The sequence below is a fragment of the Oncorhynchus keta genome, unplaced genomic scaffold (genome assembly GCF_023373465.1).
Source record: "Oncorhynchus keta strain PuntledgeMale-10-30-2019 unplaced genomic scaffold, Oket_V2 Un_contig_12367_pilon_pilon, whole genome shotgun sequence".
Classification (NCBI taxonomy): Eukaryota; Metazoa; Chordata; class Actinopteri; order Salmoniformes; family Salmonidae; genus Oncorhynchus; species Oncorhynchus keta.
Window position 1 is genome coordinate 40,458 of NW_026277847.1, and position 24,937 is coordinate 65,394.

General features: G+C 46.9%; 1 protein-coding gene across 1 annotated transcript; it reads left to right on the top strand.

Moving 5' to 3' along the window:
• The first annotated feature begins 8,474 nt into the window (after positions 1–8,474).
• On the top strand, positions 8,475–9,483 carry LOC127917894 (A disintegrin and metalloproteinase with thrombospondin motifs 17-like). The gene is made up of 2 exons (XM_052500966.1): positions 8,475–8,715; positions 9,040–9,483. Exons 1-2 carry the CDS (start codon positions 8,475–8,477, stop codon positions 9,189–9,191), a joined length of 393 nt encoding a protein of 130 aa, XP_052356926.1. The 3' UTR covers positions 9,192–9,483.
• Positions 9,484–24,937: the final 15,454 nt, after the last annotated feature.

The following is a 24,937-nucleotide window of genomic DNA, read 5'->3' on the forward strand; positions in this document are numbered from 1 at the left end:
GATACAGGGTCAGATCTTATTTCCCCATTCTCTAACGGTTAAGGTTGGGATTTGGGAGAATGCAATCTAATCCTAGATCTGCAATTCTCTAGATCTGCAATTTGCCAGGCTTGGGGTCACTACAGCAGGTCAGGGGGAGGACCATTACATTTCTCTCCCTGTGTGGAACTGGAGACAGTGAGTGTATGTTTCCCCCCAGGATGCTGAGGAAGGTGCGTCCACCCCTCTCCTCTGCCCTTATTTAACTACAGATCTAGGATCAGATTGCTTTATTTCCAATCCATAACTGTTAGAATGTATCAGTGGCTCGAGACAACTTCTACCTATGATTCCACATGAGGGAATATACTTAAGTTTCTCCGTGAAACTGATCTAAGGTCTGTTTTGAGATTCTGTCCCTGATGCTTAAAGTAAGGATTTACAGGGTAAGCTTATCCTAGATCTGTAATGTCTACCTAGAGCTCTGTGAGGGGGCTGCGTGAGCACATCTGGTTCAGTCATCATCAGACAACATGGAGAACATCTGAAGGTTTTGTGTGTGTTTGTGTGTGTGCTGTCTGTCAGTGTGTGTGCAGACAGTGTAGACGCCATAGCCCAGTTCTCATTAACAGTAATCTCCACTAATCCTTCATCAGAACAATCTAGAGGGGGTTTGTTAATCCAAACGGGCAATAACAGAGCTGCATTTTATTTTCTCCCCTTGTTTACACACACACACACACACACACACACACACACACACACACACACACACACACACACACACACACACACACACACACACACACACACACACACACACACACACACACACACACACACACACACACACACACACACACACACACACACACACACACACACACACACACACACACACACACACACACACTGTTAGTAGTAAGTATCACTTCATTCAGGAGCACTACAGCAGGGCAGTTAACCCCCAACAACTGCTCCCTGGGCTCCGATGACGTGGGAAACACTGCCATATACAGTGCACTACCTTTGACCAGGGCCCATGCAGCTCTGTTCAAAAGTAGTGCACTATAAAGAGAATAGGGTGCTATTTGAGATGCACCTTTACCTCACCATTCCCACTGAGAAGGAACTTCAGTCCGGCATTTAGACATTCTGACAGAGCTGCTGCCGGAATTCCTTTAATCTTCCCAAGGTGATTTTTCCAGGTACACAAAACCTGTGTGTTCCAAATGGCACCCTATTCCCTATATAGTGCACTACTTTTATTCGGGGCCCCATTGGGCTCTGTTCAAAAGTAGTGCACTACTGTAAGTAACAGGGTGCTATTTGGGACGCAGACATTGACTACTGTTCCTCTACCTCCACATATTCTAACAGACTTTTTAAAAGGGATTTTAAATGAAAGCCACCCGACACTGACCTTTCCCTGTTAACACACCTAGTAGAGGAGCCTCTGATCGGACTGTCAGGTGTTCTGTAATGGAGCTGGGAGAGAGCTGGGGATGGAGCTGGGAGAGAGCTGGGGATGGAGATGGGAGAGAGCTGGGGATGGAGATGGGAGAGAGCTGGGGATGGAGCTGGGAGAGAAGTGGGGATGGAGATGGGAGAGAGCTGGGGATGGAGCTGGGAGAGAGCTGGGGATGGAGATGGGAGAAAGCTGTGGATGGAGATGGGAGAGAGCTGGGGATGGAGATGGGAGAGAGCTGGGGATGGAGATGGGAGAAAGCTGTGGATGGAGATGGGAGAGAGCTGGGGATGGAGATGGGAGAGAGCTGGGGATGGAGATGGGAGAAAGCTGTGGATGGAGATGGGAGAGAGCTGGGGATGGAGATGGGAGAGAGCTGGGGATGGAGATGGGAGAGAGCTGGGGATGGAGATGGGAGAAAGCTGTGGATGGAGATGGGAGAGAGCTGGGGATGGAACTGGGAGAGAGCTGGGGATGGAGATGGGAGAGAGCTGGGGATGGAGATGGGAGAAAGCTGTGGATGGAGATGGGAGAGAGCTGGGGATGGAACTGGGAGAGAGCTGGGGATGGAGATGGGAGAGAGCTGGGGATGGGAGATGGGGATGGAGCTGGGAGAGAGCTGGGGATGGAACTGGGAGAGAGCTGGGGATGGAGATGGGAGAAAGCTGTGGATGGAGATGGGGATGGAGCTGGGAGAGAGCTGGGGATGGAACTGGGAGAGAGCTGGGGATGGAGATGGGAGAGAGCTGGGGATGGAGATGGGAGAAAGCTGTGGATGGAGATGGGAGAGAGCTGGGGATGGAACTGGGAGAGAGCTGGGGATGGAGATGGGAGAGAGCTGGGGATGGAGATGGGAGAAAGCTGTGGATGGAGATGGGAGAGAGCTGGGGATGGAGATGGGAGAGAGCTGGGAGAGCGCTGGGGATGGAGCTGGGAGAGAACCGGGGATGGAGCTGGGAGAGAGCTGGGAGAGAGCTGGGAGAGAGCTGGCGATAGAGATGGGAGAGAGCTTGGGATGGAGCTGGGAGAGAGCTGGAGATGGGAGAGAGCTGGGGATGGAGATGGGAGAGAGCTGGGGATGGAGATGGGAGAGAGGTGGGAATGGAGATGTGAGAGAGCTGGGGATGGGGCTGAGAGAGAGCTGGGGATGGAGCTGGGAGAAAGCTGGGGATGGAGCTGGGGAAGATGGGGTTGGGAGAGAGCTGGGGAAGATGGGTCTGGGAGAAAGCTGGGGATGGAGCTGGGGAAGATGGGGCTGGGAGAGAGCTGGGGATGGAGCTGGGGAAGATGGGGTTGGGAGAGAGCTGGGGAAGATGGGTCTGGGAGAAAGCTGGGGATGGAGCTGGGGAAGATGGGGCTGGGAGAGAGCTGGGGATGGAGCTGGGGAAGATGGGGCTGGGAGAGAGCTGGGGAAGATGGGGCTGGGAGAGAGCTGGGGAAGATGGGGCTGGGGAGAGAGCTGGGGATAGCGCTGGGGAGAGCTGGTGAAGATGGGGCTGGGAGAGAGCTGGGAATGGAGCTGGGGAAGCTGGGGAAGATGGGGCTGGGAGAGAGCTGGGGATGGAGCTGGGAGAGAGCTGGGGATAGGGCTGGGGATAGGGATGGGAGAGAGCTGGGGATAGGGCTGGGAGAGAGCTGGGGATAGGGATGGGAGAGAGCTGGGGATAGGGCTGGGGGAGCTGGGGATGGAGCTGGGGAAGATGGGGCTGGGAGAGAGCTGGGAGAGAGCTGGGATAGGGCTGGGGGAGATGGGGCAGGGACAGAGCTGGGGATGGGGCTGGGGAAGAAAGCTGGGAATGGGGGAGAGAGCTGGGGATGGGTTTCACTTTCCACCATTCCACCCATTTTCTGTCTGAAAATGTCTATGTCACGTACCTGATGAAAGGACGTTCAGGTGCCAGCGTCTTGGTCAGTTTCTCATTTTGGAAATCTAATAACAGTAAATAACTGTTGGCCGCTATTTAGTGCCAGGCTTATATCTGGTGTGTTGTTCTGACCCTGTGCTAATTGTGTTACTCCCCCCCACCCTCTAACCATCCTGAATGTATTACCTCATTTTCTCTCCTAATGATGTTAAAGGGGAATTCTGCAATTTAAAACTAATGACTCAGGTAAGTGGTGGGGTGTCAATTGTTGTTGTTCTTTGAATCCCCGATTGCCCCTTTAAAGTCCTCAAATTACTCCTCTGTCCCACTCCCCCAACGCTGGACAATAAACTGACCGGCTCTCCTCATCTCCTCTCTTCCCACCACTATCAGACCATAAGTCTATTAGCATGTCTTAGAATATCATTCAGATAAGCTGCTGATTCAATTGTGGTGTTCTTGTGAGTTATGAGGAGGTCATGCCTCTAGGGATGTGGCTATGATATTAGAGCTAGGATGCATCACAAACGCCAACCTGTTCCCTTTATAGTGAACTACTTTTGACCAAAGCCTTATGGGCTCTATAGGGGATAGGGTTTCATTTGGGATACAGATAAAGTCTTATGGGAGTGTTGCTATGATCGTGTCCCCATCAGCTTGTCTCCTAATGATGTTTCAGATAATGTTCTTTCTGTCTCTTTGTTTGTGTTTTCATTTGTTTGTTTGTGCTTCAGCAGTGGTGTGTGTGTGTGTGTGTGTGTGTGTGTGTGTGTGTGTGTGTGTGTGTGTGTGTGTGTGTGTGTGTGTGTGTGTGTGTGTGTGTGTGTGTGTGTGTGTGTGTGTGTGTGTGTGTGTGTGTGTGTGTGTGTGTGTGTGTGTGTGTCTCTCTCTCCAGGGCCTTATCTCATAGACGTATCTCATTGTGATCATGTTCATCAGCGATAATGAAAGCTTGGTGAAAAAACCTTCTGAGAATCATTCTAAGTACCTATAGAGATGTGGGATCATGATAATCGGATTGTTTTTGAGCAATGTCAAGTCAACAAGTCCTTTGGTAGAACACCGGGCCGTTTACAATAGCTATTGAAATGGCTTCCACTAATTGCCTCTCTGTGAAGTGAATAGTAAATCCGCCTGCTTGAATCGAGGGCCTGGGAACCACTGATGTTCAGAGTTAATTATTGGACGAGGCTATAGCCGTTGGCTGCCAAGGCCTGTGTACAATGGGAATCCGTTGTCTGTCGCCTCTGGTGTTTCCGAGCTTAGAATATCAAAGTCCTCTTTCTTTGGCCCCATTCCATGTTGGTTTCTCCTAGCCCCTTACCTCCAGCCCCTACCTCCAGCCCCTTACCTCCAGCTCCTACCTCCAGCCCCTTACCTCCAGCTCCTACCTCCAGCCCCTACCTCCAGCCCCTTACCTCCAGCTCCTACCTCCAGCCCCTTACCTCCAGCTCCTACCTCCAGCCCCTTACCTCCAGCTCCTACCTCCAGCCCCTTACCTCCAGCTCCTACCTCCAGCCCCTTACCTCCAGCTCCTACCTCCAGCCCCTTACCTCCAGCTCCTACCTCCAGCCCCTTACCTCCAGCTCCTACCTCCAGCTCCTACCTCCAGCCCCTACCTCCAGCTCCTACCTCCAGCCCCTTACCTCCAGCCCCTACCTCCAGCCCCTTACCTCCAGCTCCTACCTCCAGCCCCTTACCTCCAGCTCCTACCTCCAGCTCCTACCTCCAGCCCCTACCTCCAGCTCCTACCTCCAGCCCCTTAACTCCAGCTCCTACCTCCAGCCCCTACCTCCAGCCCCTTACCTCCAGCTCCTACTTCCAGCCCCTACCTCCAGCCCCTAACTCCAGCTCCTACCTCCAGGTCCTACCTCCAGCACCTTACCTCCAGCTCCTACCTCCAGCCCCTTCTCCAGCCCCTATCCCCAGCCCCTACCTCCAGCTCCTTATTCTAGCCTCTTCTCCAAGCCCCTTACCTCCAGCTCCTACGTCCAGCCCCTACCTCCAGCTCCTACCTCCAGCCCCTTACCTCCAACTCCTACCTCCAGCCCCTACCTCCAGCTCCTACCTCCAGCCCCTACCTCCAGCTCCTACCTCCAGCCCCTTACCTCCAGCTCCTACCTCCAGCCCCTCTCTCCAGCCCCTACCTCCAGCTCCTACCTCCAGCCCCTTACCTCCAGCTCCTTATTCTAGCCTCTTCTCCAAGCCCCTTACTTCCAGCCCCTTCTCTAAAGCCCTTTACCTCCACCCCTCTCCAAGCCCTTTTACCTCCAGCCCCTTCTCCAAGCCCTTTACCTCCACCCCCCTCTCCAAGCCCTTTACCTCCAGCCCCTTCTCCAAGCCCCTTACCTCCAGCCCCTTCTCCAAGCCCTTTACCTCCACCCCCCTCTCCAAGCCCTTACCTCCACCCCTCTCCAAGCCCTTTACCTCCAGCCCCTTCTCCAAGCCCTTTACCTCCACCCCCTCTCCAAGCCCTTTACCTCCACCCCCTCTCCAAGCCCTTACCTCCAGCCCCTTCTTCAAGCCCTTTACCTCCACCCCTCTCCAAGCCCTTTACCTCCAGCCCCTTCTCCAAGCCCTTTACCTCCACCCCCCTCTCCAAGCCCTTTACCTCCATCCCCTTCTCCAAGCCCTTTATCTCCAGCCCCCACTCCAAGCCCCTTACCTCCACCCCCTCTCCAAGCCCCTTACCTCCAGCCCCCTCTCCAAGCCCCTTACCTCCAGCCCCTTTTCCAAGCCTCTTACCTCCAGTCCTTTCTCCTTTCTCCAAGCCCCATACCTCCAGCCCCTTCTCCAAGCCCTTTACCTCCACCCCCTCTCCAAGCCCTTTACATCCAGCCCCTTCTCCAAGCCCTTTACCTCCAGCCCCTCTCCAAGCCCTTTACCTCCTCCCCTCTCCCCATGCCCTTTACCTCCAGCCCCTTCTCCAAGCCCCTTACCTCCACTCCCCTCTTCAAGCCCCTTACCTCCAGCCCCTTTTCCAAGCCTCATACCTCCAGTCCTTTCTCCTTTCTCCAAGCCCCATACCTCCAGCCCCTTCTCCAAGCCCTTTACCTCCACCCCTCTCCAAGCCCTTTACCTCCAACCCCTTCTCCAAGCCCTTTACCTCCAGCTCCCTCTCCAAGCCCCTTACCTCCAGCCCCTCTCCTAGCCCTTTACCTCCACCCCCTCTCCAAGCCCTTTACCTCCACCCCCTCTCCAAGCCCTTTACCTCCAACCCCCTTCTCCAAGCCCCTTACCTCCACTCCCCTCTCCAAGCCCCAAGCTCCAGCCCCTTTTCAAGCCTCTTACCTCCAGTCCTTTCTCCTTTCTCCAAGCCCCATACCTCCAGCCCCTTCTCCAAACCCTTTACCTCCACCCCCTCTCCAAGCCCTTTACCTCCACCCCTCTTCAAGCCCTTTACTTCCAGCCCCTTCTCCAAGCCCTTTACCTCCAGCTCCCCTCTCAAGCCCCTTACCTCCAGCCCCCCTCTCCAAGCCCTTTACCTCCACCCCCCTCTCCAAGCCCTTTACCTCCAACCCTTCTCCAAGCCCCTTACCTCCACTCCCCTCTCCAAGCCCCAATCTCAACCCCTTTTCCAAGCCTCTTACCTCCAGTCCTTTCTCCTTTCTCCAAGCCCCATACCTCCAGCCCCTTCTCCAAACCCTTTACCTCCACCCCCTCTCCAAGCCCTTTACCTCCACCCCCTCTCCAAGCCCTTTACCTCCAGCCCCTTCTCCAAACCCTTTACCTCCACCCCCTCTCCAAGCCCTTTACCTCCACCCCCTCTTCAAGCCCTTTACTTCCAGCCCCTTCTCCAAGCCCTTTACCTCCAGCTCCCTCTCCAAGCCCCTTACCTCCAGCCCCCTCTCCAAGCCCTTTACCTCCACCCCCCCTCTCCAAGCCCTTTACCTCCAACCCCTTCTCCAAGCCCCTTACCTCCACTCCCCTCTCCAAGCCCCAATCTCCAGCCCCTTTTCCAAGCCTCTTACCTCCAGTCCTTTCTCCTTTCTCCAAGCCCCATACCTCCAGCCCCTTCTCCAAACCCTTTACCTCCACCCCCCTCTCCAAGCCCTTTACCTCCACCCCCCTCTCCAAGCCCTTTACCTCCAGCCCCTTCTCCAAGCCCTCACCTCCACCCCTCAAGCCCTTTACCTCCACCCCCTCTCCAAGCCCTTTACCTCCAACCCCTTCTCCAAGCCCCTTACCTCCCTCCCCTCTCCAAGCCCTTTACCTCCAGACCATTTTCCAAGCCTCTTACCTCCAGTCCTTTCTCCTTTCTCCAAGCCCCATACCTCCAGCCCCTTCTCCAAACCCTTTACCTCCACCCCCTCTCCAAGCCCTTTACCTCCAGCCCCTTCTCCAAGCCCTTACCTCCAGCTCCCTCTCCAAGCCCCTTTCCCTCCAGCCCCCTCTCAAGCCCCTTACCTCCAGCCCCTTCTCCTAGTCCTTTATCTCCAGCCCCCTCTCCAAGCCCCTTACCTCCAGACCCTTTTCCAAGCTTCTTAGCTCCAGTCCTTTCTCCAAGCCCCATACCTCTTCGTTCTTCACAGATCTGATTGGTTTGGGTAGGTCTAAGCTATATGGTGATGGCTCCATCCCCTAAAAAGTCAAAGTGGTGGTCACACCTATACTGTTACTTATACCTATCTAGTCCTTTCAGATCTGTGATCACTGAAGAGATATGAGCTAGGGAAAGAGCCTGAGGACAGAGATGGATCTTAGCCTCAGAGCATATATTACTATTGACACGAAGCACTCTGACAGGGTATTTAGGACTCGTAAATCAGTCTATTCAAACATAGAACACAGCCTCCATCTGTAATTAGGCCTGTTTGGGATTATCTTACCACTAGTAAATACCACACTACACCTTTATCTGTTATTCAGGTATAGTCTCTTCTCACATTCAGTCATGAAGTGATTTGGCCCCCTATAAACAATAGGGATGTGTTTCCATTAGCACCATATTCCCTATATTAAGCACTTCTTCTGACCAGGGTACATAGGGCTCCGGTCACAAGTAGTACACTATATAGGGAGTAGGGTGCCATTTGGGATGCACACTAGGTCTATGGAAGATTACAATGACCTAAAATGTGAGGGGTAAACATATTAGGAAGTGATTATGTCCTAAAAAAGTCTAGGACATAGACATGGAAGACTGTTACAAATGGCTCTCAATGTCAAAATACTTCCTCTCGAGTTTGGAAGAGAAAGTAACTCACGTGATTGGATCTTTCCAGTGCTCGTCATCCTGTGGGAAGGGCCTGCAGTCCAGAGTGGTCCAATGTATGCACAGAGTGACAGGTCGCCACGGTAATGACTGCCCCAAGGTGTTCAGACCACCCACCTACCGGCCCTGTCACCAGGAGGCCTGCAATGACAAAGTCAACGTCAACACCATCACCTCCCCCAGATTAGGTAACATCGTTTGTGTGTGTGTGCTTGTGTGTGTGTGTGTTTTTGAGAGAGAGAGCAAGAGAGTGACAGAGAGAGAGAGACAGAAACAGACAGAGAAAGAGAGAGAGAGAGTGTGTGTGTGTGTGTGTGTGTGTGTGTGTGTGTGTGTGTGTGTGTGTGTGTGTGTGTGTGTGTGTGTGTGTGTGTGTGTGTGTGTGTGTGTGTGTGTGTGTGTGTGTGTGTGTGTGTGTGTGTGTGTGTGTGTGTGTGTACATGTGTGTACATGTGTGTACATGTGTGTACTGTGTTTCTCTGTCTGTTGACGTGGCCACTGTTCCTCTCCAGCTGCTCTGACCTACAAGTGCACAGGAGACCAGTGGACTGTGTACTGCCGTGTGATCCGAGAGAAGAACCTGTGCCAGGACATGAGATGGTACCAGCGCTGCTGCGACACCTGCAGAGACTTCTACGCCAACAAAACACCCCGCAAGAGTTAATGATGAAAGCACTCACACACATACTGTACACAGACAGACACACACTTCAACTAGGGCTACGACTTTAGATGTTTCTGTAACACTTGACTTAAAGCTTGCGGGTGTAATGCTTTGTAAGTCGTTATAAGCATGAATGAGCCTTTATAATGTGTTATAATAAGGCTTATGATATGATATGTCTCTCTATGTATCAGCATATTAACCGACTCAAAATGTCTGTTATTTAGCCTGCTTCAGGAGATGATAGTAATATATTGTAAGGGTCTCGTGGCAGGTCTTTATGCCGGCAGGCTTTAAGTAAGAGTTACGGATGTTTTTCTCAATTATTCATATTCTTATTATTAATTATAGGACATTACATTTTGGAGAAAAAGTGGAAATGAGTGCAGAGACCATTTCAAGTGGGATCATAAGCTTGCTGTTGTCATGAAGACTTGAAAACATTCTTTAACTTGTTTTATTGCTGTAAACCAAAGCGAGGACTTCACAGTCTGGGGAGTCTCTCGGTGGGTAGCCTGTCGCGTCAACGTTTGTTGTACAGTGTGATTTAACATTAGCGTTAACATATGTGATAACTCTTTATGTGGAAAGGTCATTGTTGTCAGATTGTCTATAGATGCTCAGTGAACTATCAGAACATGTCTGATTTTCAAATGCACACGCTGAATCTAATACAGCTAGGGAGGCTGCACTAGGGAGGCTGTATTATTGAGGAAATCTATGTTACTTGGAGCGGCAGGTAGCCTAGTGGTTAGAGCTTTGGGCCAGTAACTGAAAGGTTGCTGGATCAAATCCCCGAGCTGACAAGGTAAAAATCAGTTGTTCTGCCCCTGAGCAAGGCACTGTTCCCTGGGCCCTGAAGAAGTGGATGTGGATTAAGGCAGCCCCCCTCACCTCTCTGATTCAGAGGGGTTGTGTTAAATGCAGAAGACACATTTCAGTTGAATACATTCAGTTGAACAACTGACTAGGTTTTCCCCTTTCCCTTACTTACATAGATAGAATGTATGTACATCACAGGAGGCTGGTGAGGGGAGGACTGCTCATAATAATGGCTGGAATGGAGTGAATGGAATGGTATCAAATGTTTGATGTGTTTGAAACCATTCCATTTATTCCGTTCCATCCGTTAGTATGAGCCCATCCTTCCCAATTAAGGTGCCACCAGCCGCCTGTGACATACATACATTACTTACACACACGTACATTAAAAGACCTGTAAGGACTTTGTTATTGCCTGTTAACAGAGGTGCAGTTGACATGAAATACATCTAAATGGTAGTTGGTACGTAGTCTGAGCACGTAGATCTGTAGGGACTATCCAGATAAACTGGGCCTGTATATTCTCTTGTGTTTAGTTCAGCTGGCCCTGTATTCACCAAGCCACTGGCTGGCCACTCACTAGACTGGGCCAAGAGACCTGGCTCGTGTTCATTAGGCACCAGATGGACTGAAACAGGTAGGGACTACTTGAACTTGTTCAATAAGAAACGCTCATTGTCTTTTTTCCGCTGCAACGTTTGAAAACTTTTCCCATTATGTGCTTTGATGAACATGACCCTGGTTTCTTCTCTTAGGGACAAACCTTAACTTGATGTCTTGACATCAATCCATAAGCTAAGTCTTGGTTACACATTTGAATCTCAAGTTAGGATTTGTCCCTTAGTTCCACGATAGATTATATGTACTTACATTTTGTTGTTGTTTTTTGTTGATGTCATTGTTATTTTTTGGCGGTTGTTGTTATTTAAAACTAGCCGGGAGCCGTTATAAGGTACTGCAGTTCTACATTGAAATGATCAAGCTAACGATAGGATTGGCCTAGTTCACTATTCCCTAGGCTCACCTGAAGGCCTTGGACAGCCCATGTAGCATCTGTCTCTCTCCTGAGGATCCCATGTTGGAGACAGTGCAGTTGTGGGGGTGTAATTTAGAGAAGATTAGATGTATCTTAAGTTACTGTCGTCCTACAGTTAACCACATACAGTGTATTCAGTACTGTAGATGTGAGTGAAATCCACAGCCCAGTGTCGTTAACACCTTGCTCCAACTACGCTCCATGAACCAACTGAGCAATCTGGGTGAAGCAGGTTGCAGCTATATTGTTAGGTTCAATGTAAAACACAAATCCCTGTATCATGTGTGTATCTGTTGTCCTCCCCTTGGTGCTTGGTACATCGTCATGATGATGTACCAAACATGACGTAAACTAGTCTCTGGTTTCAAACTTCACACTTACTCCAAACCTGGTGTTTGTTAACATTTCCATACATTTCAAACTTGAAATTGGTTTTAACTATTAAACAGTAATTCAAACACAATGTGAGGCTTACACCGATTTCAACAGCTTGCCCTTATGCATGAGTGTGGCAAACGTAGGCGTCACAAACATCAACATGTAAACATTAATGGAGGCAGCTTTATGTTTGCTACAAAATGATGGTGCAGTAGATAACTGACTGTAAATAATGTACAGTTAGTTATCACAGACATTCTTTATCCATAAATGACGAAGTGTCTCCAGTTGTGTTCACGTTTTACAGATTATGATTTAAAGGGGTAATCTGCAGTTGTGTTCACGTTTTACAGATTATGATTTAAAGGGGTAATCTCCAGTTGTGTTCACGTTTTACAGATTATGACTTAAAGGGGTAATCTCCAGTTGTGTTCACGTTTTACAGATTATGATTTAAAGGGTTAATCTGCAGTTGTGTTCACGTTTTACAGATTATGATTTAAAGGGGTAATCTCCAGTTGTGTTCACGTTTTACAGATTATGATTTAAAGGGGTAATCTGCAGTTGTGTTCACGTTTTACAGATTATGACTTAAAGGGGTAATCTGCAGTTGTGTTCACGTTTTACAGATTATGATTTAAAGGGGTAATCTGCAGTTGCTACATACATTTTTTGATTTATAAATGAGCTCAGGTCAACTGTCTTACCCCATCAGAACCCCAAATGCTTGTTTTACATGTAAACAAACACTTTGAAGCCTTAAAACATGGTTAAAACTATCAACTTCATATCCTGGATGGTCAGTCCTTGCATCCATAGCTCGGTCTATGAATTTGATAGTGGTTACATTTCTCCAGACTTTTTTGATTGTTTTAACTGCTGATTGACGCTTTCCAAGTGTATTACGTAACATTCAGCACTGTAGTGTATATCTATGGCACTGGCCTAGTTCTCCTGGTTCTTGGGGTTGGCTGAAGCAGAAACAGATCTAGAGTTACCAGGCTATGTAGTGTATATCTATGGCACTGGCCTAGTTCTCCTGGTTCTTGGAGTTGGCTGAAGCAGAAACAGATCTAGAGTTACCAGGCTATGTAGTGTATATCTATGGCACTGGCCTAGTTCTCCTGGTTCTTGGAGTTGGCTGAAGCAGAAACAGATCTAGAGTTACCAGGCTATGTAGTGTATATCTATGGCACTGGCCTAGTTCTCCTGGTTCTTGGAGTTGGCTGAAGCAGAAACAGATCTAGAGTTACCAGGCTATGTAGTGTATATCTATGGCACTGGCCTAGTTCTCCTGGTTCTTGGAGTTGGCTGAAGCAGAAACAGATCTAAAGTTACCAGGCTATGTAGTGTATATCTATGGCACTGGCCTAGTTCTCCTGGTTCTTGGAGTTGGCTGAAGCAGAAACAGATCTAGAGTTACCAGGCTATGTAGTGTATATCTATGGCACTGGCCTAGTTCTCCTGGTTCTTGGAGTTGGCTGAAGTAGAAACAGATCTAGTGTTACCAGGCTATGTAGTGTATATCTATGGCACTGGCCTAGTTCTCCTGGTTCTTGGAGTTGGCTGAAGCAGAAACAGATCTAGAGTTACCAGGCTATGTAGTGTATATCTATGGCACTGGCCTAGTTCTCCTGGTTCTTGGAGTTGGCTGAAGCAGAAACAGATCTAGAGTTACCAGGCTATGTAGTGTATATCTATGGCACTGGCCTAGTTCTCCTGGTTCTTGGAGTTGGCTGAAGCAGAAACAGGCTATGTAGTGTATATCTATATTTCTGGCCTGGTTCTTTGTGGTCTATGGAGACCACCATGACTAATCACTTAGCCCCTAGGTAGAGACCCTGTCCCCCAGGTAGAGACCCTGACCCCCAGGTAGAGACCCTGTCCCCCAGGTAGAGACCCTGTCCCCCAGGCAGAGACACTGACCCCCAGGTCAGGAAGACCCCAGGCAGAGACCTTGGCCCCCAGGTCAGGAAGCACCCAGGCAGAGACCTTGGCCCCCAGGCAGAGCCCCCAGTATTGGGATAAGAGCTGATATGGGCCCAGGTCTAAACAGAGAAAACAAACAGCCCAGCTCTCAGAACTCCTGAGTCCCACATTTCCAACCCTTCAGAGCAGAAACCATGAATCAATCAAACAATCTAACATGGTACTGTTTACCTACGTATTCAGAACACGTAAGACAGAGGACCACCCTGGCGGTACCGTGTGTGTGTGTGTTTACCTATGTGTTCAGAACACATAGGACAGAGGACCACCCTGGCAGTACCGTGTGTGTGTATGTGTGTTTGCATGCGTGTGTGTAATCGATGTATGTCTCTGTGGTACGAGCCGCCAGTGGTGAGATCTTCATTGAAAAGGTCACACTGTTCACAATTTGAAGACAGACTTGCAAAGAAAACATCACTGTTAAAGACACATGCTCCGGTACTTTGGTGAGGGTGGGCCCAACGGAGAGAGAGAGAGAGAGAGAGAGAGAGAGAGAGAGAGAGAGAGAGAGAGAGAGAGAGAGAGAGAGAGAGAGAGAGAGAGAGAGAGAGAGAGAGAGAGAGAGAGAGAGAGAGAGAGAGAGAGAGAGAGAGAGAGAGAGAGAGAGAGAGAGAGAGAGAGAGAGAGAGAGAGAGAGAGAGAGAGAGAGAGAGAGAGAGAGAGAGAGAGAGAGAGAGAGAGAGAGAGAGAGAGAGAGAGAGAGAGAGAGAGAGAGAGAGAGAGAGAGAGAGAGAGAGAGAGAGAGAGAGAGAGAGAGAGAGAGAGAGAGAGAGAGAGAGAGAGAGAGAGAGAGAGAGAGAGAGAGAGAGAGAGAGAGAGAGAGAGAGAGAGAGAGAGACATATTTGAGTTTTAAATCATCTTTATTGGGTCTGGGGGCCCACCACACAATAGATACTCATACAAAACCACAGTTACACATCAATTAAAAACACAACTCCAATTCCTCCTCCACAGTAACTAAACACAACAGCCTCTGAATACCCCATATACTCTAAAACAGATCAATATTGTTGACAAGTTTATAATAGGCAAATTCAACCCTTAGTCTCGCTGCCAACATTCCCTCCAGCATTCCTACCACATCCACATACCACTGTCCCCGAATACTGTTCTTTCGGGTCTTCCATATCGCTAATTTTGCTGCCCCTAACACAAAATTAAGCAACACAACTACACCCCTTTTGACTGAACCTGTACTTTGGCCCAAATATATACAGTTGGGAAGAGAAAACCTCTCCCAACGTTGAGAACCAATCAGTGATCTGTTCAATCATCCCGACCAACCTAGGACACAGTAAAAACAGATGTGCCAGAGATTCAGACTCAGCACAGAATGGACACCCCTCCCCAATATTAATAGTAGGGTCCAGGTGTACCAGATGCATGTTGGTGGCTATAGCTCCATGTATTATCCTCCATTGGAGGTCAGCTGTCCTCTTATCAATAGGCAGTTTGTATAATGATCGCCAACTGCCTTTTGGAGAGGCACCTGGACCAAGCACATCCGCCCACCTCGTCGATTTTACCCCTTCCAGGGAAGAGGCATGGGACACCATTACACATATTCTGTACATGGCCTTCTTTCCCATCTCCTTGAACTCCCCCAGCTCCGGGGTATCGAAGGAAAGCAGCATCCCCACATCCTCGAGCACTAACAATCAGTGCAGGGAACACATAATCCCGACCCTCCTTCCACCGATCAGAATTGGAAGTGTCAGTCACATACTGCAGATGAAGCACTGGCAAGGAGTCGCAGACCTCAGCGACGACCTTCCTCAGTAGGCGAGATGATCGGATCCCCGCTCTTCTCCCAGCTCCTCCAACGATCTGCTCCTGCTCCGCATCAGATGATCCAGCTTGGTACACCCCACGCCTAACAGGCATGAACGTAGGCTAGCTGAACCCAGAACACGGGACTGGATGGCAGTGTTATGAAAAAGAGGCTCTTCAAAAAGCCACATCCCTGGTGGCGTGCCGGCCTTACGGGACTTGACAAGGACTCTCAAGCCTGCATAACAGACTCATAAAATGGAGTCAGGTCAGGCAAATCACCTGCCTCCAGCTATAAGAGGAAAAGGTGCTTGTCTAAGCCCAAACAGCCCAGTCTCCTCATCAATGTGTAGGCTGTTTCGACCCAGCTAAAACCGTCTCTGTACAACAATCTCTGGGCTGCTTGGAGCCGGAAAGCCGTGATCCTAGAAGAAATGTCCACCAGGCCTTGCCCACCCTCGTACAGTGGCAGGTACAGGGCTGCAGCTTTAATCCAGTGTTGTCCAGACCAGAAGAAATTGACAAGGGTCCTCTGAAGCTCTTGTATCAGACACTTTGGAGGCTGCAAAATCATTAGTCTGTGCCACAGGGTAGAGGCAGCAAGATTATTAGCTACCAGGACCCGTCCCCTATAAGACAGTTGAGCTGAGGTTGTGGCTCCCTCATTAGGAGCATAAACATACAAAAACAACACAAAAACCCCATTACATCCACCTTGACCAATAAAACCCGACCCTTGACATTCTCTGTTGTAGATACCACAGTCACCCCTAAGCCTGAGGAAAACAAGATTGCCACCCCAGCACTGAAATTAGTACCATGACTGAGTATATGCTGCCCCCTCCCACCACATACCCCAGTCAACCTCATTTTCCTCATCACTATGTGTCTCCTGTAGGAAAACTACATTAAGCCTTTTCTGTTTTATTACTTCTAAAACCCAAGCCCTCTTATTCCTGTCCCTTCCCCCATTAATACTGAGAGAACCAACCCTTAGTACCTCCATGTAGAAAAGAGAAAGGAAAAGCAGAAGAAACCACAGAGAAACCAAGGAGAAAAAAGACACCCTATGAAGCATGATCATCATCATTATTTTAATCTTCTCTTAACCTGACCACGTTTCCCACCACCTTTTGCTGCAACAGTAGTAATACATTTCCTCAAGCGAAACCGCTTCTTCTCACTCAATTGCTGACCTCACAAACTTATCAACGTCAAAATAATCTGCCAATTTGACAGATTTCCCAAAAGTCTGATCCAGAAACTAATTTACCTCCTCTAGATTGTAAACTGAGTCCTCACCAGCAGCTGTCATATCAAAAGAGATATCCATATCCTTCTCCTGATCCTCAGCTGAGACCACAGACAACTGACTCCCTTCTACCACATCCCTTTCAACACTCCCCACTTGCACCTCATCACTCGTACCAGGCATCTCCTCCACTACCTGGGAGACTAGCCCCACCCGAACCTCATTACTTGTTGTGGGCATCTCCTCCACTACCTGGGAGCCTAGCTCCACATGAACCCCAGCACTCGTAGTGGGCATCTCCTCCACTACCTGGGAGCCTAGCTCCACATGAACCCCCTCCTGTACCCTGTTACTCGTAGTGGGCATCTCCTCCACTACCTGGGAGCCTAGCTCCACATGAACCCCCTCCTGTACCCCGTTACTCGTAGTGGGCATCTCCTCCACTACCTGGGAGCCTAGCTCCACATGAACCCCCTCCTGTACCCCGTTACTCGTAGTGGGCATCTCCTCCACTACCTGGGAGCCTAGCTCCACATGAACCCCCTCCTGTACCCCGTTACTCGTAGTGGGCATCTCCTCCACTACCTGGGAGCCTAGCTCCACATGAACCCCCTCCTGTACCCCATTACTCATAGTGGGCATCTCCTCCACCACCTGGAAGCCTAGCTCCACAGGAACCCCCCTCCTGTACCCCAGCACTTGTACTGGGCACCTCCTCACCAGTCTGAGGAACTGGCTCTTCAGATACATCTTACCTTCTACAACAATACTTTTCTGCTGCATAACATTTCCCTCTAATACAAGTTGCAACTCCGTGCCCTCAACACGGATAACTTGTTCCTCAGCAACAGGTGCTTGTGGCTGCTCTGCCGCTGTCGGCCCACCTCTCCCTACATCAGTGGGCCCAGGCGTTATGAGGACCACCTGCGCCCCTCCCTCGGCCTTCTCCATTTTCGGGCAAGCATGTCGCTTATGGCCAACATCCCCACACTCAAAACACCGTTGACTACCTGTACTAGCATAAGCCACATACAGTCTGTTGTCATACTTGACTTTAAACGATGACTCTAAAGTCTGCTCCGGTGAGTCCAAAACATAAACACCTGTCGCCGAAATGACATTACCTGTTTCAACGCCGGGTGTTTGCAACCCAACGGGAAAATCTTCATTGAACTGGCGAACTTCCCAAACCGCAATAACTCGCACTCCAATAGCTCATTGGGGCGACATTCAAAAGGCGTTACCCTTGTTGACGGAGAAAAAAGCGGCGTAGCTTGAATAAACATTCCTTTACACCATGCTCAACCATCCGATCAACCAGACACTCTCCTTTAAGAAATACACCATGCTCAACCATACGATCAACTAGACACTCTTCTTTAAGAAGTACACCATGCTCAACCATCCGATCAACCAGACACTCTCCTTTAAGAAATACACCATGCTCAACCATACGATCAACTAGACACTCTTCTTTAAGAAGTACACCATGCTCAACCATACGATCAACTAGACACTCTTCTTTAAGAAGTACACCATGCTCAACCATACGATCAACTAGACACTCTTCTTTAAGAAGTACACCATGCTCAACCATACCATCAACTAGACACTCTTCTTTAAGAAGTACACCATGCTCAACCATACGATCAACTAGACACTCTCCTTTAAGAAATACACCATGCTCAACCATACGATCAACTAGACACTCTTCTTTAAGAAGTACACCATGCTCAACCATACGATCAACTAGACACTCTTCTTTAAGAAGTACACCATGCTCAACCATATGATCAACCAGACACTCTTCTTTAAGAAGTACACCATGCTCAACCATACGATCAACCAGACACTCTTCTTTAAGAAGTACACCATGCTCAACCATACGATCAACCAGACACTCTTCTTTAAGAAGTACACCATGCTCAACCATATGATCAACCAGACACTCTTCTTTAAGAAGTACACCATGCTCAACCATACGATCAACCAGACACTCTTCTTTAAGAAGTACACCATGCTCAACCATACGATCAACCAGACACTCTTCTTTAAGAAATACACCATGCTCAAACATACCATCTACCAGACACTCTTCTTTAAGAAATACACCATGCTCAACCATCCGATCAACCAGACACTCTTCTTTAAGAAATACACCATGCTCAACCATACGATCAACAAGACACTCTTCTTTAAGAAATACACCATGCTCAACCATCCGATCAACCAGACACTCTTCTTTAAGAAATACACCATGCTCAACCATCCGATCAACCAGACACTCTTCTTTAAGAAGTACACCATGCTCAACCATCCGATCAACAAGACACTCTTCTTTAAGAAATACACCATGCTCAACCATACGATCAACAAGACACTCTTCTTTAAGAAATACACCATGCTCAACCATACGATCAACAAGACACTCTTCTTTAAGAAATACACCATGCTCAACCATACGATCAACAAGACACTCTTCTTTAAGAAATACACCATGCTCAACCATACGATCAACAAGACACTCTTCTTTAAGAAATACACCATGCTCAACCATACGATCAACTAGACACTCTTCTTTAAGAAATACACCATGCTCAACCATCCGATCAACTAGACACTCTTCTTTAAGAAATACACCATGCTCAACCATACCATCTACAAGACACTCTCCTTTAAGAAGTACACCATGCTCAACCATCCGATCAACTAGACACTCTTCTTTAAGAAATACACCATGCTCAACCATACGATTAACTAGACACTCTTCTTTAAGAAGTACACCATGCTCAACCATACCATCAACTAGACACTCTTCTTTAAGAAGTGCACCATGCTCAACCATACGATCAACTAGACACTCTTCTTTAAGAAGTACACCATGCTCAACCATACGATCAACTAGACACTCTTCTTTAAGAAGTACACCATGCTCAACCATACCATCAACTAGACACTCTTCTTTAAGAAGTGCACCATGCTCAACCATACGATCAACTAGACACTCTTCTTTAAGAAATACACCATGCTCAACCATACGATCTACAAGACACTCTTCTTTAAGAAATACACCATGCTCAACCATACGATCAACCAGACACTCTTCTTTAAGAAGTACCATCCGATCTACAAGGCACTCTCCTTTAGGAAATACCATACGATCTACAAGACACTCTCCTTTAAGAAATACCATACGATCTACAAGACACTCTCCTTTAAGAAGTACCGTCCGATCTACAAGACACTCTCCTTTAAGAAGTACCATCCGATCTACAAGACACTCTCCTTTAAGAAGTACCATACAATCTACAAGACACTCTTCTTTAAGAAGTACCATACAATCTACAAGACACTATCCTTTAAGAAGTACCATACAATCTACAAGACACTCTTCTTTAAGAAGTACCATACGATCTACAAGACACCCTTCTTTAAGAAGTACCATCCGATCTACAAGACACTCTCCTTTAAGAAGTACCATACAATCTACAAGACACTCTTCTTTAAGAAGTACCATACGATCTACAAGACACTCTTCTTTAAGAAGTACCATACGATCTACAAGACACCCTTCTTTAAGAAGTACCATCCGATCTACAAGACACTCTTCTTTAAGAAGTACCATCCGATCTACAAGACACTCTTCTTTAAGAAGTACCATCCAATCTACAAGACACTCTTCTTTAAGAAGTACCATCCAATCTACAAGACACTCTTCTTTAAGAAGTACCATCCGATCTACAAGACACTCTTCTTTAAGAAGTACCATCCGATCTACAAGACACTCTTCTTTAAGAAGTACCATCCAATCTACAAGACACTCTTCTTTAAGAAGTACCATCCAATCTACAAGACACTCTTCTTTAAGAAGTACCATCCGATCTACAAGACACTCTTCTTTAAGAAGTACCATCCGATCTACAAGACACTCTTCTTTAAGAAGTACCATCAACCCGATCTACAAGACACTCTTCTTTAAGAAGTACCATCAACGATCTACAAGACACTCTTCTTTAAGAAATACCACCATCCAAGACACTCTTCTTTAGAAGTACCATCCGATCTACAAGACACTCTTCTTTAAGAAGTACCATCCGATCTACAAGACACTCTTCTCCACCGTGACAGTACCATCCGATCTAAGACACTCTTCTTTAAAGTACCATCCGATCTACAAGACACTCTTCTTTAAGAAGTACCATCCCCGATCTACAAGACACTCTTCTTTAAAAAGTACCATACTTAATCTACACAGACAAAAATAATCTTTAAGAAGTACCATCCGATCTAAAAGACACTCTTCTTTAAGAAGTACAACAAATCTAATAATAACTTCTTTAATCAGCACAGTCCAAAAACAAATACTCTTCTTTACAAAAATAATAACCATAATCAACCAAAAGAAAAACAAGACACTCTTCTTTAAGAAATACAACCATATAACCTTAATCGATCTACAAGACAACTCTTCTTTAAGAAAAACACCAAAAATAATTATTCATCAGGATGCAAAAGAAAAACAAATTCTCATATCCAACAAAAATTCTCTCCTACAGCGACCAGAAAAACAAATCCTCCACCGTGACCACAACTTCAGTAACACACCTAAAGCCGTGCCAGAAGAAGGGACGGCATCCCCATTCGGGCTTCATCCCCAACAAAATCAATAACCTTAATCAGCACAAAAAGAAAAACAAATACTTAATTCTACCACAACAAAAATAATAACCTTAATCAGCACAAAAGAAAAACAAATACTTAATTCGACCACAACAAAAATAATAACCTTAATCAGCACAGAAGAAACACAAAAAGAAAGTTGTGAATATCTAACTCTACACGACACATGCACTCCTTCGCTCATACAATTCCCAGCATGCACCAAACACTCCCAGCATGCAGAGGGAGAGAGAGAGAGAGAGAGAGAGAGAGAGAGAGAGAGAGAGAGAGAGAGAGAGAAATGACGTGGTGCACATATCTGCACATACTGTATGTGACTTAGTACGCAATTTTCAGGGACCACTTATGGCTTGTGATTGCTACTTTAAGAACTACTAGTTAAAAAGTATACATAACTACTGGAGAATATCTTTAAACAGCTGAGATCGGCCCATAGAGTTAGACAGATGGCACATATTTGCATCGTTGCCATAATGGCTTCTGTGACTGAAAAAGCCCCACCAAGTTGATAACTTCAAAAAGTGTAACTCCCCAATGGTGATGTCCATGCTAAAATAGGATTTAAGGCAAGTGGGCCCTCTATAAAACTCTATGGCCTGGCCTGCAATCGAATGATACTGGTTACGGATAGAGGGGCCGAGGCATGTGGGTCTTGTTTCAACTCTGGTACCTACAGGTAGAATATGATACCATTCCAACTTATGCCTAGACCCTGTGGTTGTGGCTATGGAGACCCTGTGGTTGTGTTTACGGAGACCCTGTGGTTGTGGCTATGGAGACCCTGTGGTTGTGGCTACGGAAACCCTGTGGTTGTGGCTATGAAGACCCTGTGGTTGTGGCTACGGAGACCCTGTGGTTGTGGCTACGGAAACCCTGTGGTTGTGGCTATGGAGACCCTGTGGTTGTGGCTATGGAGACCCTGTGGTTGTGTCTATGGAGACCCTGTGGTTGTGTCTATGGAGACCCTGTGGTTGTGGCTACGGAGACCCTGTGGTTGTGTCTATGGAGACCCTGTGGTTGTGTCTATGGAGACCCTGTGGTTGTGGCTAAGGAGACCCTGTGGTTGTGTCTATGGAGACCCTGTGGTTGTGGCTACGGAGACCCTGTGGTTGTGTCTATGGAGACCCTGTGGTTGTGTCTATGGAGACCCTGTGGTTGTGTCTATGGAGACCCTGTGGTTGTGTCTATGGAGACCCTGTGGTTGTGGCTAGAGAGACTGTGAATATACCATACAGGTGCAGTGGGGGTGACACTTGTTCAAAAAGGAGGCTTGACCTCAAATGTGGGATCACAGTTCAAAGTTCTGACCCCTTTCCGTTGGTGTGTTTCTGCTGAATAGAGGCCTTAGTCCTGGCTCTCCAGACAGCCTATGGGAAGTTTGAATGGTGCTAACTTACAATGTTTCTGAAATGTTGTTGTTGTTTTCCCATATGTAATTGTAGATTAACATTTTGTTGGGGTGATTATTTAATACAGAAAAGTAGCTGCTTTTTATGAGTTGGTAATTATTTGCAAACTGCTTCAACTGCTATGTTACTGACATAGTGCAAATACGCTTAAATATTCCTGTGACTATGCGTTATTGTAGTTGCACATATGTTTGGTACATAAACTGCCACTACATGTATTTTATGGTGCTGATTCAGTTTAAAATACGGTTTGAACTGTTAATACTTAAATAAATGAATGTGTTGTTTTACAGGGATTTAACCATTTTAGTTTTTTTGTTAATGTGCCTTATAGTCATTCTATACCTGTACTGTTATACAGTGATACTCCAAGATTCACAGACAAATGTGACCTTAACAGAAATCTGAGTACAAATCTGAATGATTGGAAATATATATATTTTTCAAGTCTACTATAAGTTGATTTGTTTTATTTTTGACATAATAAAATGTGATTTTACATGGAGACTAATACGATGTTATGTTTCTGAAATTGATTTTCTTCTCCTCTTTTATTGTGTTGTTAAAACCGCTGACTTTAGAAACAGTTCAAATGGGCTCATGCAGAACCAACCAGTGTCAGCAGAATTCAATGAGAGAGCGTTGGCTGAAGTGTTGAATGAGAAAGGCAGCTTCAGCAGAATTCAATGAGAGAGAGTTGGCTGAAGTGTTGAATGAGGAAGGCAGCTTCAGCAGAATTCAATGAGAGAGAGTTGGCTGAAGTGTTGAATGAGAAAGGCAGCTTCAGCAGAATTCAATGAGAGAGCGTTGGCTGAAGTGTTGAATGAGGAAGGCAGCTTCAGCAGAATTCAATGAGAGAGTTGGCTGAAGTGTTGAATGAGAAAGGCAGCTTCAGCAGAATTCAACGAGAGAGTTGGCTGAAGTGTTGAATGAGAAAGGCAGCTTCAGCAGAATTCAATGAGAGAGAGTTGGCTGAAGTGTTGAATGAGGAAGGCAGCTTCAGCAGAATTCAATGAGAGAGCGTTGGCTGAAGTGTTGAATGAGGAAGGCAGCTTCAGCAGAATTCAATGAGAGAGAGTTGGCTGAAGTGTTGAATGAGGAAGGCAGCTTCAGCAGAATTCAATGAGAGAGAGTTGGCTGAAGTGTTGAATGAGGAAGGCAGCTTCAGCAGAATTCAATGAGAGAGAGTTGGCTGAAGTGTTGAATGAGGAAGGCAGCTTCAGCAGAATTCAATGAGAGAGAGTTGGCTGAAGTGTTGAATGAGAAGGCAGCTTCAGCAGAATTCAATGAGAGAGTTGGCTGAAGTGTTGAATGAGGAAGGCAGCTTCAGCAGAATTCAATGAGAGAGAGTTGGCTGAAGTGTTGAATGAGAAAGGCAGCTTCAGCAGAATTCAACGAGAGAGCGTTGGCTGAAGTGTTGAATGAGAAAGGCAGCTTCAGCAGAATTCTAGAACAAGAAAGCGTTAATCAGATTCTAGACATGAAATGTCAGAATAATTCTATGAGAACATTGGAAGAGTTTATAATGAGAAAGCTTCAACAGAATTCTAGACATGAAAGCTTAAGCGGAATTTGATCAGAATTATACGAGACAATGTTGGCAGAATTCCATAATGAGAAAAGCTTCAACAGAATTCTAGACATGAAAGCTTAAGCGGAATTTGATCAGAATTATACGAGACAATGTTGGCAGAATTCCATAATGAGAAAAGCTTCAACAGAATTCTAGACATGACAGCTTCAGCGGAATTTGATCAGAATTATACGAGACAATGTTGGCAGAATTCCATAATGAGAAAAGCTTCAACAGAATTCTAGACATGACAGCTTCAGCGGAATTTGATCAGAATTATACGAGACAATGTTGGCAGAATTCCATAATGAGAAAAGCTTCAACAGAATTCTAGACATGAAAGCTTAAGCGGAATTTGATCAGAATTATACGAGACAATGTTGGCAGAATTCCATAATGAGAAAAGCTTCAACAGAATTCTAGACATGACAGCTTCAGCGGAATTTGATCAGAATTATACGAGACAATGTTGGCAGAATTCCATAATGAGAAAAGCTTCAACAGAATTCTAGACATGACAGCTTCAGCGGAATTTGATCAGAATTATACGAGACAATGTTGGCAGAATTCCATAATGAGATAGCTTCAACAGAATTCTAGACATGAAAGATTCAGCGGAATTTGATCAGAATTATACGAGACAATGTTGGCAGAATTCCATAATGAGAAAGCTTCAACATAATTGTAGACATGAAAGTTCAGCAAAGTTCTATGAGAGAACATTGGCAAAAATTTTGAACAAGAGAGCTTCAGCAGAAACCTAAAATGGGTATGCTTTATCAGCAATCTAAAATGAAAAAGCATTGGCAGAATTGTAGAATGAAGAAGCAACAGCA

Coding starts and splice junctions, on each gene's coding strand:
- LOC127917894 (XM_052500966.1), top strand. CDS start 8,475: ATGTCAAAATACTTCCTCTCGAGTTTGGAAGAGAAAGTAACTCACGTG. Junction 8,716..9,039: donor CATCACCTCCCCCAGATTAG/GTAACATCGTTT, acceptor GTTCCTCTCCAG/CTGCTCTGACCTACAAGTGC.